At 39.1% G+C, this 14,102-nt stretch overlaps 1 protein-coding gene across 1 annotated transcript in view; it reads right to left on the bottom strand.

The window, feature by feature from the left end:
* Positions 1–9,763: 9,763 nt before the first annotated feature.
* Positions 9,764–14,102, bottom strand: part of Cds (CDP-diacylglycerol synthase) — a 35,373-nt gene continuing 31,034 nt past the window's right edge. The window contains exon 11 of the mRNA XM_037435840.2: positions 9,764–10,296. Within this exon, the coding sequence (XP_037291737.1) occupies positions 10,179–10,296 (118 nt within the window). The 3' untranslated portion in view covers positions 9,764–10,178. The remainder of the gene's footprint in view (positions 10,297–14,102) is intronic.

Genomic DNA, 14,102 nt, shown 5'->3' with positions numbered 1-14,102 from the left:
AACACCGTATCACTTGCAGAGCCAGTGTGACCGCCAACATTATGATCACGAGGAATGCAAAACCGTCCCATGGATCTGTACACAACTGAACATAGAATTACTTTATGTGATTTCTGATACACTTTTTCAAATAATCATCGAATGGCTTCATTACAAGAGCTTATTTCCTCACAAGTTGACTGCTTCGAAAATTTCAAGAATGTCTATTACAAGTGAACTTGCACGGATTTGTTACACACTTCTAGTGCTTTCTCTTTCCTTTTGTGCCTGCAAACAGAATGAAAGCTATGCAGGAGGGGGATAGCAAGTTTCAGAGAGCATTGAGATTAAACCAAAAAAAGAAATGGCTGCTCACAAAGCCATTGAAAGAAGAAAACTGGTTAATAAGTACATGCTAGGGTTGAAATTCGAGTTAGTTTATTCATGCTTGCAAGAGTGGAAAAACAGTACAAAATTCATATGGGATGCACAAGATGAAAGAGCGCTCACTTAATTATCTGATGGGGGCCACCAAGTGTGCCCAATACCTCTGTTCATTCTTAATCTTACCTATTCTGTTGCTCTCTAAAGTGCAAGGTTATGGCCATTCAGTTTTTTCTTACAATAATGGTAGTCGTGTACCACTGATACTGCATTAAGAGCTGTTTACATTTTAGAGCACAGCTCTTAGGTGCCCATTCCTGTGTTGAGTGGTGTTGTCATTGGCATAACCCATAGAACAAACAAGGACACAAGCGAGAGCAAAGTTGGAGTTTGTTGATATCACAAGCCAGTGGCCTCTAACCTCAATTTCTTTCTCCATCAAGCACGCCGGCCCCTTTGTCAGAGGTCGTGCTTGCAAAGGGCTGGCACGTGCACTGGGGCCGACTTTGCTTGTCATAAGAGGGCTGTCTGCGTTTCGCTTGATTCGCAATGCACGGAGTGGTGTGTGGAGCACTTGAGTGCTGTTGGCGTTTCACTTGGCTTGCGACAGCTGCAATCCGCAGAGTGATATGCGCAGCGCTCGAGTGCTGGCAGTTACTGCTGTAATATGTAACAGATGTTACATTGTTCCATCTGTGAACAGCCAAAGCTTCAAAATACAAAGTTGCGCTCATAGTTTACAATATGCAGTGTCGTATTCGTTAATGAATTTTTTTTATTCCCAAAAAGCCCAGGACCAATGGCAGGTCATTGTGAGAAGCACATTGTGGCCTCTTCTTCATTTTTGCATCCGCTGCAAAGCTTGTATTTATTTCGTTGAATGGGAAAGTCGGGGAGGGGGGGGGGGTTGCAGTGAGACTTCTATTAATGGGGAACTCTGCACACTCCTACGGCCAGGTCAACATGCTGTAAACTAGTAATGTTCAGTTCTTTGGTAACAAGGAGAAAATTATTCATTTTAGGCCCCTATAGTTTGTGCAAGACTACATTCACTTGGTTGCCCTCATTGTAAGGAAAAAATTATTTGGAATATAGATGAACTGGAACAAATGCAATAAGTATTACAAAATTGTGATCGACAGCTTGCTGCTGTCCTTGAGAAGGTCATTGCGCATTATACAGGCACTAAGATATGGGCTAAGAAATTTGGAGGATATCAAGAAGCTTCAGAAGACTGCATGTGGAGGTAACGGTGGTAGCCATGTTTATAGTTGGTATCGGGAGGAAAAAATAAAATTATGCAAAATTTGAAGTATGCAGGGAACAGGTAGTCTAATAAGATTGTAGAATACATGTAAAAAAAAGGGAAGCATTAACAAATACTGTAAATTATTCGGTGGCATGATGAAATTGTGAAAAGTTTGACCAGCTGAAATTTTCACATCTTAATCTACATGTAACTTCCTATAAATGTGGTTTCACTGCAGTGGAGTAATGTTGTACCGTGAATACAGTTGTGCCAGGGAAACCTGTACTGCCGCGAAGCCCGACTTCACTGTGAAAGGAACATATTACTCTCACATCGATTCACAATATTTTTAAGTTTAAAAGCTCGTTATTCCGACTTATATGTGTCAAGTACAGTAAACTTTAAAATGTAACATATTTTACAGGTCATCACTTGCATTCTACCAAAAGTAAAATCCTGCAACTTTTCAAAGTTGTTTCTACTTTTTTTTGAACCAAAAATAATCTCATTTGCCCAAGCCTTGTTTCAATTTTAAAGATACATTGTGTAGGTTAGTTGGGTTATGACAAATATTTTCATTTTGCTTTATATGTGGTATATACTATTAAATTAGAAATTATTTGACCAAATCAATATTTGCTTCGAATTTGCCTCTAACTTAAAATTTACTATTTGCACAAGCTTGGTATTTACTTGTGCTTCTGTTCATTCTAGGGGCAATATTTTGCATACATGGTATATATATTTTCCTACTAATCCACTCACTTCATTACACTTTTTTTTTACAATGCCCAGGTCTTGTGAAGGGCACTTTAATTAAGAATATAATCAGTAACACCAACATAATCATGAAAATTATAGACATTTCTGGAAGGGAAAGCTCCTAGGTTACATCACTCAAAAGTTTTATTTCACTGGTTGCCATTTTCTGTGATTGCCTTTATCAGCCTCCTGGCATGTTATTGGTGCTTTTCTATACTTATTCATTTTTTTTTATCTTCAAATATTGCAGGCTCTACTTGGGCCCAAGCAGGAGTGGGAATATCATTAAAAAACAATACCAACAATAAAGCTTACAACTATCGATAACCTAAGTAGTAAACCACAAGCAATAAAATAAGTAAATAAATATGCTTCGCAATAATAAGCACACAACATTATAAGTGATAAAACATGCACGTTCAATAATTTAACACATCAGACGAAACTATGCATAAACAAGTCAACGCTAGAATCAACTGCCACAAAGCTGTTCAGCATAAACAGAACTTTACATATCAAGTGAAAGGTTATTTAAAAAGTGAAGAAATGATTCAGTTTTATTAGCATTTACTTCTTTGGGTAATTTATTCCATTGTGATATAGCATGTGGAAAAAGGGAATACTGATGTACATTAAGATTACTAAACGGCTGCTTGACTCTTTTATTGTGGTTTGTACGACCAGACCGCATGGGGGGCTCAGTTACATAGCTTTCACGGGGTATTTTGCAGTGACCGTGGTACAGCTGATATAAAAATTTCAAGCGAGGTACAGTTCTGCGATGAGCTAGTTTTTTTAATTTGGTCTGTGAGATAAGGCAAAAGAAGGACTCAAAGCTCCTGACTACTGACTATGCCTTACCACACTTGTCACACATTACATATTTGCGTTTGCATAGCATGTGTGGCAATAAAATGAATGGCTAGAAAATCTCCATGGCATTTGACATGTGTGCGCTACAGGAATGAAGATTCCTACAGTGTGCCTTAATCAGTGAAAAAGAAAAACAGTAAGCTTTTGGCAGCATGAAATGCTCTTTGCCTTCAACACTAATTTTTGCTTTGCCTGGACAGTCCTCACCAAGTCATGTTGATTTAGAAAATTTAAAGGCATGAAAAACAAAAAAAAATGTTTTCCAGAAGTTTTAGGAAAAATGGCTGAATATCACAACTTTTCGTAAAATAAAGACATGAATATAGTAACACACGGGTGTTCATGTAAAGATTTGTTTTTAAAAGTTTTGGCATGATGTGGACATTTGAAAATGAATAATGACATCATTTTCCTTAATTTCCTTAGACATACTTTGTAGCTCCGTTTTTTTTCACCTACTAATCATAAAAGCTGTGAACGTGAACCTACTTTCTACACATTTCAAGAAGTTTGGTTTTTCTTTAATGTTGCATGCGATAAAGCATGTTGAGGGCTTGAAACAGCAATAATCCGAAAGTAAACTGGTGGGCACATTTATATGTTGGGAACAATGAGAAAAAAACAGTCACAAGTAGATTGGTTTTACCATCTGTTGCTTCAAATTACTTTTTTTTGCATAGTATATGAGCCATTTTATTAGCAGAGCTGTTACACTCCTGGTTTGTTTCTGTGTTATAGAAAGCTCTGCCCAGGTTGCCTTTGCCACATGAAGCAAGGTTAAGCTTAGATGAGCTTCTTAAGCCAAGGTAATCATAACAAAGTCTAATTAAGCATAGATAGGTAGGGTAATATTTCATTAGTAACCATAATTTATCTATAGAAACAAAGAATCTGATTAGCCCTAATTAAGTCACATTAAATTCTTTATGTGGATAGTGATGTTGAGCTCAGAAAATCTTACCCAGCCAAGAAAAATTAAGACTGCTTTGTGCAAATCAAGATTAAGCTATATAGCACTAATTAGGTAATCAAGTGAAGGTTTGGCTTGGAAATACGTTTTTTGTGAATAAGCCCAGATATGCTACCTTAACTAATCTAATTAGCCTACTATAATTGTTGATTTGGTGCTACTACCTATGGCTAATGGATGCCCAGTCAATGAGGTCACATCCATCAATTGACCTAGAAACACTAAACAAAACTTGAAAAAGCTGGAGCCCTGCCTCACACATAACTTGGTGCAAACTGCAATAATTTTTTCAAAACTGTCTTGGCTGAGACATCTCCATATTAAAAATTTTATGAGGATTGACTGTAGCTCCTTGTTATGAAAAACGTTCACAGTAGATCCATGCAAATGGCATAGAAATCCAACAGTTGACGAGCCTGAGCAGCAAGCTTCAGGCTCAACCAAGATCCATGCATTGCATTTTCTGCTCTGGCTTCCAGTATGAAAAAGCTATTTTCTCCATTTATATGTAATTTACTGACATGAGCCAACATATTCCTTTAATAAACTTTTAGGGGTTATAAAAGTTATCGAGAAAGAAATATTGCTGGCACCAATATTATGGAAAGTATCTTGGGAGAGCAAGCCAAGGGATGGCATGCGTCACATGCCCTTTCACCTTCTAAATTTTTTTTCCCCTTGGCACGCACAGCACAAAATGATACTGAGACACCTCAACAGGTTTTCCCGCTCACTTTAATCTGAATGCCAGCTTAAACAATCTGCACACCATTGAAATAATCTGAGCATCAAGCTATTTAATCAAAGCTTCAACTCAGGCCACGTGCCAGTGAGTTTAATCCAAGTGCCACCATGTTCAATCCAATTGCCAATGGCTTTAATTCAGGTGCCAGTCAGTTTAATCCACACAAAAGAAATCAGAACACGAGGCATAAAAATGGCAGTACAAGTGAAATGCAGTTCTTACAATATATAAGATAATAGTCGCTAAGTAAAACAAATCATTATTTGTATTTTCCACTAGTATTTGGGAAAAAAAATTACTGCCGCTGTTTGCTTGAGCCGTGTTTGTACTTTAAGTACAATGATATACGAACAGAGTGTACTTTAGTGCCACCATAGCAAAAATCCGATGAAACACAAACTAGAAGTGTTGCAAACTTTGACACACACACATATATATATATCTTTAAAACTTTTTTGAGCCTTCCGATCTTTATCCCTAACTTGTTAGAAATGCTAAGAGTATGTAACTTTGTAATTCAGTGTTTCACCTGCACCTTATTCTTGTGAACCACGACCATGAAACAATCAAAACTAGATTTGATTGTGAAGAAGATGCACCTCCATACAGCAACATCGCCAACACCTGGCTCGCTCGGCTCATGCTGCGGATTGCTGCTGTGCCTCTAGATGGTTCTTCACGCTGCCTCGCCACTGACAATTATAATGTCCTTGGACGACCAATAAACCTCTTCACAGGCTATTATATCTCTTTATTATGATCTTTGATCCTCAGAAGTGCAGGAAATACTTCACAACCAAGACAAAGCTTTCGTCAATGCAAACACCACACTAAGAAAAGTGCATCAACAACATGGCAACAAGAACGACTGTAGAAGACATTGAAACAGCTAACATTTCTGTGCACTCCAGCTGTCTGGGGCACCAACACTGAAACATGGGATATAAATGGAACAAGCATCACATTGCACTGTGTATGAACATTAACAGGGTGTCATGGGTAACGTGGACCAAGGTCAAAAATATTGGGTAGACCTATGAAAAACATGATGTACTAGTGCGATTATTCATCACTGCTATAATTAACAAATTAAAGTGGACCAAGAAGCAGAGCTAAATGTGAGAGCCGACTAAGCTGCATCATAGTTTAGGGGTACAAATTCGCAGACCCTTAAGCTCCGCCGTTAAAGAACCCCTAGAATTTAGAAACGTTTTTGAGATGCTTATGTTGTTTGATAGTCCTGCATGCAGGGGCACTTCTGACAGACTACTAGCGATGAGTGTCGCTTAAAAGATATTTTAATTTAGCTTTAAAGTAAGCGTCCAATCGACATTTTCTGGTTTGACGAAGACAGTGGTCCCCACGTTACGTCGCAAAGGTCAAGCAAGTACTGTCAATGACAGAGAAAATTTGCAAAGCGAGCATATTACCCAGACTGGCGCCCAGTGAGGACTGTTGTTCGTCACCCCTCTCACTCTGTTGTCATACTGCTTCCTCTCAAGGTGGTTTTGTCTGCTTACGCCAGGAATTTTTTTCTTTTTCACGCTCAATGCACTGGCATTATCTTATTCTTTACTGCCCAGGGGTTGCTCGATTTGAAAACAGTGCATTCAGTGTCACCAAAGCTTGAGCGCACATAGTCTCTTCCACTGCCCCACTGTGGGGCGCTAATTCCTTACACTATTTAGGCAGGTGTTTTGAACTGATGCAACATAGTTCTGAAATAATATTGATAGCATGAATTATTCGATGCATTAGAGAATTTACGATTCAATTTCAGCGTTATCAGACGCAAAGCTACAAATTACAGTAAAAAAGTCGCCAGCAAAACTTTCGCTGTCAGGGTTTCTTTAAAAGCTGAACGCGATAGCGATATCCTGTTCCTAGTGGGCACTTCAACCACTTAGTGCATACTTTTTATTGCATGATGTTACTAGAGAATGTAAATTGTGGATCACTACACTGCAATCCGTTAAGCTGAAAGTTGCTTGTGTCTGAATATGTGAAATTGGATGCCAAATGTGAAATGAAGCTTTCACATTTGGCTGCAATCTGTGTAATAAGTAGCATGTTTTAAACCACGAGCAATTATGCTTGTGAAATATTTTTGAACTTGCAATGCACCTACTACATGATCTTTAAGGAATACGCACATAATGTGTGTGCCTTTTGCAAAGGGTGGCTGACTTTAAACCATGAAGTCGTCATGATAATTGCATGTTTTGATGCCCGATGGCAACGTTTACTTGTACCACACAATATTACTGCAATATTACAAGTTGTATTCTGCAGCCCGTATACAGGATGCAGCATAAACATTTTAACTGCATTTCCAAGCAATAGTAGTTATTTTAACTGTATTTCCAAACAGATGCATGACTGCATGGTAGAAAACCTGCTTACCACGCGAACTGCATGAGTTCGATCCTCACTCGGACCTAGAAATTGGTATCATTTTATCGGCATCTTTCTCAATTTTTCGGCCATACACTAGACGATTTTTTGCTCGCAGCCAAAGAAAAACGTTAGAAGCGAGCTCTTTAATGCTATCATATTAAGAAATGTGTTCAAGAAATTGATGCAGTGTACTTGAACCACAGACCATATTATGGTATGTGGGCCTAGTGCTAAGTTTGCATAGTAATTTTCATACTATTCAAAACAGGAACAATACCAAAATTTATCAATGACTCCAGTATTTGTCTTTTCACTTACTTGCCAAATAAATGATTTAAGCTAAGCAATAAGTAACTACCTTTCTAAACATTCAAGATGCCACAAGGTATCTTAAATGAATGACACAGGAACGAATGAATGAACAGAAACAAATGAAATAATGACACACAAAAAAAGTCAATATTTCTGAAACTTGGTCCATTTTACTGATGATACACCTGTATTCGCTTCTTTATATCCTGCGACTCTGAAATATTACTATGCGAGACACCCTGCTCTTGTTCGGGCTAGCAAAGTTGGCGACCTAGTGTGCCCACAGTACTGCATCTGCCCTCTTGTAGTAACGCTGCCATCTTTAAAAACAGGAAAAAAAAAACCCTTGCATCGAGCATGTAATCATGTAATACTATTTTAAGATCAGGAATGAAAGATTTAGTCTATTTGTGTGAGTAGACAATCATAACACTCCGGATAAAAGCAATAGACACTGTCTGCACTATCATGTGTCATACAAATAAAGGGAAATGCCCATTTCCATGCACCATATGTTATTACTACCTACTCATGCCACGGTGGCCTAGTAGCTAAGGTACTCGGCTGTTGACCCGCAGGTCGCAGGATTGGATCCCCGCTGCGGTGGCTGCTTTCGATGGAGGCGAAAATGCTGTAGGCCCGTGTGGTCTTGAGACCGCATGGGCCTACACCACTTGGGAGCACGATAAAGAACCCCAGGTGGTCGAAATTTCCGGAGCCCTCTACTCATAATCATATGGTGGTTTTGGGATGTTAAACCCCACATATGACACTCAAAGCGATTCGCTTACAGAAAGAGGTACCGTGGTGCCTTTTCAGAAATACTGCCAGCAGCTGCCACTGGAAATCTTCATTACACATTTAAAAAAATGTTAATGCATTTGTGCCAATAATGCACATATTCTAGATCTTCATAACATATCACATAAGCTAATATGAAAGCAAAAATGTTTCAGATTCTTATCTCATTTGCAATGCATTAAACATCATGTCTTTCTAAGTAAGAATATCTGAAAATGCAGTACTTCTGCCTGCACAAAGTTCCACCAGGAGGGGTGTGCTTTTGAACTCATTTCCTCTAGCAAGAGGTGTATAATCGACTAGGAATGTGCATCTCTACAGCAACTGATACGTCGAAAACATCAAGCTCAATGCAAGCCTTACAAAACTGCACCAAAATAAAACGCGACCTGGAATGCAGCAAACATGAAACATTGGCACATATAGCATAACAAAACAAGTATTGGCTCACAGAAAAACAGTACTACGTACTGCAACATGCACTTCCTGGAGCTTGTGTACCTTTGTTGAAGTAGCGAAGAGTACCCAACACCCAAGTAAAAACAATGCGAGTTAAATATGAGGAATTACAGCTCATGAATGAACAACAAAAAGGCTTCCAAGTTTCAGAAAACGTGCTTGTACTTATACAGACAAATTCTGCAACACAACAGCCTCTTCTCTCAACACACATACGCTTTTTGGCATCGTATAACTCATTTCTAAACAATCTTTAATGAGGATTCAACACAATCTCTAATAACACTCATTGTTGGGCTAATTAGTGCATTGCATAAAAAAAATCCAGCCAATAAAATAACAAACACAAGAAACCTGTGTTCCTGTGTTAGTTATTTTATTGGCTGGATTTTTTTCTTCTGAACAAAGTTTTTAAAGAGCATCCAAGAAAGGTATGCTGCATATTTTACATTACTGCCGTATTAAATGTACAAGCAAATTAGAAGTGAACATGCTGTGAATGAACACAGCCAAATTGCTTAACTCCTCATAAGAGTAATGATTGTTACGTTGGCAAGGTCTCAAAAGGATGCATTTACATTTGGTACATATCCATTGTCAAAGAAAGAAATCCATGCATCTGACCAACAACATCAGAACATCAAGGTTTAATGCAACTTCAGGACTTGCCAGCTAACTAAAGAACTAAAACACATCACAATTAGACATACAATTCAACTATATAGAATATGCTGTAGCATACAGTTTCTACAAGACAAATGAGTAACTGCATTTTAAGAAGTGGACTGTGCAATACCCAGCCAACTGAAATGCCAGCCAAGTAGTGTTGCCATTATAGTCATTGTAGGGCCTACACAGGTGGGAGAATTCACTTAAGAAGAAATTATGCCAATTACTTATGCCATAAAATAGGACAAAACGCTTAAACTAAAACTTGGAACCTTTTAAATGGATGTAAATATTCTGACTGAAGTACACATATAACTGCTTTTTGGTCCATGATTTCCTTTGCATCTTGGCTAGTATGCAATATTCTCATATCAATGCATTGACTGCTGACGGCTTCCTCTTCATGAGTAACCGCAATGGTCTGAAAAGCTCCACTAAGGTGAATTTTCAAAAAAGCAGGAAAGAGTGTGGGAAGGGAGTGGTAGGGCAATGAACCTTAAGTATAGAACAAGGTAGTGATGTCCAATACATGAGTGACTAGTTCTGTGGTGACTGTTGCTTCCTTGATGGCACTCCCTTTAGGAAGGTAGCAGGCCCCGTGCTAGCAATGTGTCCCGCAAGCTGCTGAAAATCTGCAGCTGTACTTCCGGCTTCATCAAGTAGATCTGCTGCAGAATCTTCTGTTGGTTAGGAGCCCTAGAAATGTCATGAAGGTAGAAATATCTGATAATTCACTGTCCCACACTACCTGAATTTTTAGTATACTTGAAATCATCACATTACATATACTGCATGATCTAGCTTAAAATATTTCACCACTACTTTTGACAAGGACAGGAAAGAAAACAGCATGACAGGCCCACACGTTCTCTGACTTCAGTTGATACAAAGAATAATGTGTGTGGTTTTAATAAACATAACTGAAGTCTGTATTTATCCTGTCATGCACTTCTTCATATTAGGTAAGAATGTATAACTAACTAGCCCGGCAACATGTTTCATTAAATCAAGTTTGATATGAATTCCTCCCACACATACAAAATACAGTTAAACCCGGATATAGCGAAATTGATAAATTCCCAAAAAATCTCGTTATAAAGAGGATTTTGTTATACGCAGGTTCAGTACGAAAATTCGAAAAATAAACGCACAAATTAAACAAAAGGGGAACTGAAGGCAGGCCAATCCAAAACACTTATTTATCGGTAAAAAACTGAGTTACTATTGCGATACCAACAATATGGACACTCTCGGCAGTTTTTGCCGAGGCCGCCATGTTCCGCAACAAGTAAATTGCTAACACGCCCTCGCGCGTCTTAACTTTCATGAGGGTAAAAGCGTGTGAGTGCTGCTGAAGCAGAGATCAAATGAGTCGGCCCATCTCTATCGCCTGGAAGGCGCATAAGGTAACATCTCCCCGCATGTTAGAACTGCTGTCGAATGCTCAAACAGAAAGGAAACCACCCGTCTTGAACAAACACAAAAAAACGCAGGAAGGAGGGGGGGGGGGGTCCTCAAGTACCGACAATTAACTTTGGCTTTAAGAGTGGTCACGAAGGCTGGTGTGCGTGCTATCCCGACAAGTATATCAGTGCGCTTTCAATGCTAAGAGACTGTGTGAAAAAAGCAATTCTCCCTAGAGCGGCCGTATTTGCTCACATCAGCGTTTTGTATATAACAGTTCTGTGATATTGAACCTAAAAGAGTTGGCAGCCAGCCTAACTTCGTAGGACATAACGACTTTTTGCTATCATGTTCATTGCATTGCATTCAAGGCGCCGTCCTGTCGTTGCCAGAGCTATTATCAGCTAATCGCAAAGGCTACGAGCCTGAGAACATGTGGCACGGTGCAAGATGGAAGTGCGCGACGAGTCAACCTCCAAAAATTCGTCGTCACCATTGTCTAAGAGAGTTTCCATCAGTGCCTAATCTGACATCCCCTCGGCAGCGACAATAAGGTTATATCGAGGAATTCGTTATATGGAGGTTCGTTATAGGCAGGTTTAACTGTACATATCCACATAATCACTAATTGGCACAATACAAAACAAGCTTAACTAGTACGTGACTAGACCAAACATTTAAGCACTAGGCTCAGCTTCTATAAGACTCAAACATTAAGTGTTTTTAGTGATCAACTGGTAAATATTTTGTGTTCTCAATGTCTCTGATGAGCCTCGTCTAATAGGTATAAAACTGTTCAGCAATTTTGTGCTCACACTATGTACTAGCATAGAAAGGATACAGAGATCAGACGAAAAAAAAAATTATTTTAAAACTCTGCAGATTTCAAAGATCTGAAATGCCTAATCTATGCCACATCAAAACAAGGTTACCACTTGAGGTACATAGAAGAAACAACTTTTTCAGTGCGGATGGTGAAAAAGAAGCTCAAGATAGCGTGAGCACACCAGAGTTCACACAGTGCTGCTATCTTGAGATTGTTAGAAACCTTAAAGTTGCAGTAAAAATGCAAAAAAAAAGTCAATGGCAAATCTGATCTATTTCGAAATGCACATGTGCCAGCATGCTAAGAGGTGCCTATAAAGCAGCTGCGGTTGGCTGAAGTGGTTGACTGCTAGGTTTTCTCACAAAGACTTTATGCAACTGCTCCCTCTTTGGCAATTACACTGTGTTTGTAAGCTGTGAGTCAGGGCTAATTTTTAAAGATAAGCATTTGAAAGCTGACATGCACATAATAAACAACTCCTGAGCTTCGTACTCCAAAACATAGCAGAGTTATTGCAAAGTTTGCACAAGCATGTGTTAGATCGCACATGTGGGTACAGTGATGTTCCATACTATGCCAAAGAATTCCCATTCAGAGACATGAAAACTCTCTATTTCGGGGATTTTCCTCTGCAAATGTTGACGAAATTCCCAGCCAAATTCCTTGCACAACAGTATTGATTCTCGACCCCATTTACGTACATGCATACTATAATTACACATGTCTGACGTGCTGGCGACTTTTGAAATCATGACTAGCCCCTCCACTGCCGCAGAACAAAACCATTACTTTATTAATTCATACACTGTTAGTACACTGCACATAGTGGACTTCAAGTCTAACACCCCTAGTGAACTGGAAATCACTTCACATAAATATCGGAAACAAATATCAAAGGATATGCTTGCGTGGTGCATGCATCAGAACAGATTACAGCAGATGAAGGCGCACTGTGACCGCTAATTATCGGTCGTCATAAGAGAATTTAACCATTCCTGAAATTCCCTGCAATATCATTTCCTTTTCCCTTTGGCTTAAAATGACAGGTGGAATTCCCCAGAAAACAGAAAATTCTCTGCACAGAACATCACTGTGTGGGTATAAAGTGAAGCAAAACGTTTGCTTGTTGTTGTCAAGTCATCAACTATGTATCGGACAACACGTTGAAGCCACGTTTTTATTTGAGACCATAAAAAACATACACCAAACCATGTTTGTTATAGCACCACTAGGCTTATCCATGAGGTTTGCATAGACGCATTTTTAGTAGGCTTGTACGAATATTCGAATACTTCAAATAATTGAACGATTATTACGGTATTACAACTGACTTCGACTCAAATTTAAATGATAAAACTTTGAAGTATTCCAAATGAATGAATAGATGTACATATGTGTCCATTGTTTGCTGCAGCACATGACACTTAATTAATTAGAGGCCCCACATTATTGACCAGTTTTGATTTGAGAGAGCGCTAAGAACGACAAGCCGCCAGCTGCAACTATCGTCACCTAGTGTGTGCATCTCTCGACCACGTCAGCACAAAACTGTGATGCAGTTCCACATGGTCGGCCTCAAAAATTCTTTTTGAATAGGATATGGGACTGCAGTGTTGCCAAACACAAAACTTTCAATGCATGCACCACAGCCACACACTCGTGTCCAGTCGCCGAGAAATGCTGAAACAAAGGCGAAAAAAAAAAAAAAGCCGGCTATGACGTCATTATAACTCGTTTTATCGATTGCAGAGTGGTGACGTGAGGGAAGTAAGGGGGTCCCCAAAGGGTCCCTTTTGATGGTGCGAATACCTTCGAAATTCAAAATTGCTGTAAAATACCTTTGAAGCATTATTCACTTTTGATATTTTGTACATGATACTATACGCATGTTCACAGGAATTAATCCTGCCGGCTATAACTGCTGCGAAATTTGTGTCAGTACCACTTTAGGTCACCTGACTATCCTAGTGTGGCTAACCACTGACAATAAAGATAGTTCCCAATTAGCGTGTGTCCTGTATATATATATCTGTATATATATATCTATATCCTGTAAAATTTGCACTCTGCAGTTTACTATTATGATCCAACTAGTCCAGCAATGAATTCTTTCAAGTAATCAAGTACACGAAGGGCCCTCAATCATGCTTGCCTAAAGGAATGGTTGCTCTGCTCCCTACTTCCTAACCTTACTGTTGGCTATTTCTGGGTCAAAAGAGTGTGCAAGTTGAAGAGCACTGCGGGATAGAGGAAGGCCAATGGCCGTGGATTG

This window comes from Rhipicephalus microplus, chromosome X (assembly GCF_043290135.1).
Source record: "Rhipicephalus microplus isolate Deutch F79 chromosome X, USDA_Rmic, whole genome shotgun sequence".
Taxonomy (NCBI): domain Eukaryota; kingdom Metazoa; phylum Arthropoda; class Arachnida; order Ixodida; family Ixodidae; genus Rhipicephalus; species Rhipicephalus microplus.
Note: the sequence above shows the minus strand (reverse complement) of the source record. Positions and strands in the feature narration are given on the sequence as shown.